We start from the raw sequence: 2,816 nt of genomic DNA, 5'->3' as shown, positions 1-2,816 counted from the left end.
TAAACTTGAAATCATTTTCAGTGTTTGACGTAATTACAGCAGTGTTTGGTTGTGGATGGCTAACCATATATGAACAAATTTACCAGAGCTTCACTGAAAATAAAAGCACTGCTTCTGTTACGTATGTGAACATTAACATTAATATCAATATTAAGGACGTGTGTGAGTTAGGCTAAGTTGATGTTAAACCAAATGGGAAGTTTTTTGGGATTTTTTGCACTGCACACATTTAACCATTTATCAACACGTATCGACACATCACTACATTATCGGCACAACTTAGAATTTCCCTCATTTAGAATGCAACATAGCCTAACTCGCGAACGTCCTAAATATTGAATTTGTCGGGTAACTCGTAATACACCGGACAGCTTAATACATATGTTCAATAATTACATATTTGAAGTTTCGTCTTGTAATAAAATGATGCGGCTTTATTAGACATTCATTATTGTTTTATCTTACTTCGCCAACTTGACAATTTCTTAATTATAAAAACTTATCCATAGCCGATTACATTTTTACCATTATGCCTGATTTTTACCATTGTGCATTAAGCTCTTACTCAACACGTCTTGTATAGTCTGCTTCAAGTATTCATAATAAGGGCTTCTTTGTTTATTATTTAACGTTGTAGGATCATATTATGTGAATACCACCGAAGAGTAATCTTGAATTGTGTTGCATATTTTTAAAAGTTATTGATAGTTGGACTTACCAGCAGCTACATCATCAATATCACTTTTGAATCTTCTCCGGCAAATAGTTTGGAAACTGTTTCAGCTTCAATCACAAAAAAGGACTTCGAAAACTTTAGCTTGTTAATAATTTTTTGAACAGCTGATAATTTTTTCCACTTGATAATAAAAATCAGTGTTTCGCTTTTCTCTTCAAACTTTGAATATCTTGAAATTATACTTAATGCTATAACATCATGCTATAACGCAAAATAGTTTAATATGCTGAACTGATATCTTGATGTCAAACCAAGATTTAGGCGTTGTTTTTACTTGCAGAACCTTTATGCTTCAATGATTACGTACATATGTTGCTATATTGATAAATTTTGATTTTAATATTTGTGTTGCCTTTAATGCTGTAATCATATGTTATCTCTCTTTCGACGCGAGATCTGGTTTTTTTCCGTTTTGTTGCGGTATACACCGGTGTTCGAGGTTTAGTACCGATGACAATTTTATTTTCAGATAGAAAATATAAATTTCGTATATTTAAAGACTCAAATCTGAGAAATGTAATGAGTCATAATTATAACACTCGAGTACACTCATAAAAGCCCAAATCTAAATGCGTATGAATGTTTTTCTCACGCACTACTTATATGCATTCACATTCGCCTCAAAAGTGATTCATAGCATCCCAGTAGGGACCGTCATGCTGCTATCTTCCCTTACATCATGCTTACTTTTCGCCGGTCATCATGACGAGTTCCTTTCCAAATTCCCATGACTTTTATTAGCAGTTGGCCGCCGAAATCATGCATGACTTGGTAAAGTGCAAAAGGTATGCGGCACGAAATACGGAATTGACATTCGTAAAACTTCGTTTACGAATCCAAATGCACTTTACGATGGAAGCATGTTGTAAGCATGACAAAGTAAACTAAATCGTCATGGGCGATGCTTGTGCACGCAAAATATGAGGTGATCATTTTCTGCCTTACGACCTGCTTCCAAAGAAGGTGGTCACCTTCTTTTGTAGCTTACGAAGTCAGTAGGTTGTAAGGATGTTAAATGTTCTTGCATTTTACATATTTTTATTCTAAAATATGTAAATTTTTATAAAAAAAATAAAAAAACAATATATTTTTTTGTTTTAATTTATTAGAAAAATAAATAAACATTACAAAAACAATAGATTATAATTTTTTTTGGTTTGAATTTTTTTTTAAATATAAATATTATTAATTTTTTTTGTTTTAATTTTTTCTTTAATATAAATAAATAAAAATTACAATATTATAAATTATAATTTTTTTTGCTTTAAATTTTTTTTAATTTTTTTTTAATATAAATAAATAAAATTAACAAAAACAATATTTATTGATATTATAATTATAGATTTTAATTTTTTTTTGTATTTTTTCTTTGTTTTTTTTATTATTATAAATATTAAATAAATAAATAAAAATTATTTGCTGGTTTCTTCCACTCTGCGCTTCTTCCGGTCGTTGCACTGCTGTTTATAATGAATTCCTTTAACATTCTTTATGGCTATTCGTATATCCGAAATATACTCCTTTTCTGTATAGCCATCTTTTTGCAAGGCTTCTGTAAAGAAAAATAAGTTGTTAGTTTTATTTATTTATTTATATATATGCATCAATTTTTTTATACCGAATATTGAAGCATTTAAGAATTTAAATTCCTTAAATGCTTTTTTGGTGCCAATTCCATCATAATTTAACTCCAAAACTAACGTTCGATCGATGATTCGATGTAAGTTTTTTTTTATTCCCTCCGGTTGAATAGGAAAGCAGTTATCAGAAACTGCTGTATCGCTTCTCTTTTCCATCATGTTCATGAGTGTGTGGAATTTTGCTATAACGTCAATGTTACTTTCTGTAAAAAAAAGGGATTCTCATAAATAATTTTATTTTATTTAGTAAAATTAGTAATGTTACCTTTTACTAATTTCAACTCCTTGAGTATCGCGTCCTGATTTTGAGAAATTGAGAAATAATAACTAACAACTTAAATTAAAATATAAACAAATAATTAAATAATAACAATTATTATTAAAATAATAAATAAATATTCCAGTAAATAAACTGGAAACAGCAACAGAACTGTAGACTG

General features: G+C 29.2%; 1 protein-coding gene across 1 annotated transcript; it reads right to left on the bottom strand.

The window, feature by feature from the left end:
* Positions 1-2,109: 2,109 nt before the first annotated feature.
* LOC119673813 lies at positions 2,110-2,816 on the bottom strand. The gene is made up of 3 exons (XM_038084876.1): positions 2,642-2,816; positions 2,355-2,579; positions 2,110-2,288 (listed from the first exon to the last, which is right to left on the bottom strand). Exons 2-3 carry the CDS (start codon positions 2,539-2,541, stop codon positions 2,149-2,151), a joined length of 327 nt encoding a protein of 108 aa, XP_037940804.1. The 5' UTR covers positions 2,542-2,579; positions 2,642-2,816; the 3' UTR covers positions 2,110-2,148.

This window comes from Teleopsis dalmanni, chromosome 2 (assembly GCF_002237135.1).
Source record: "Teleopsis dalmanni isolate 2A chromosome 2, ASM223713v2, whole genome shotgun sequence".
Classification (NCBI taxonomy): domain Eukaryota; kingdom Metazoa; phylum Arthropoda; class Insecta; order Diptera; family Diopsidae; genus Teleopsis; species Teleopsis dalmanni.
The sequence above is the reverse complement of the archived record's forward strand: the minus strand, read 5'-3'. Positions and strand labels throughout refer to the sequence as shown.

Bases quoted from the DNA above. Each gene is read 5' to 3' on its own strand.
- LOC119673813 (XM_038084876.1), bottom strand. From the start codon at position 2,541: ATGAACATGATGGAAAAGAGAAGCGATACAGCAGTTTCTGATAACTGC. The intron at 2,289-2,354 runs GTATAAAAAAAT...TTTTCTTTACAG, and splicing joins CTTAAATGCTTCAATATTCG to AAGCCTTGCAAAAAGATGGC.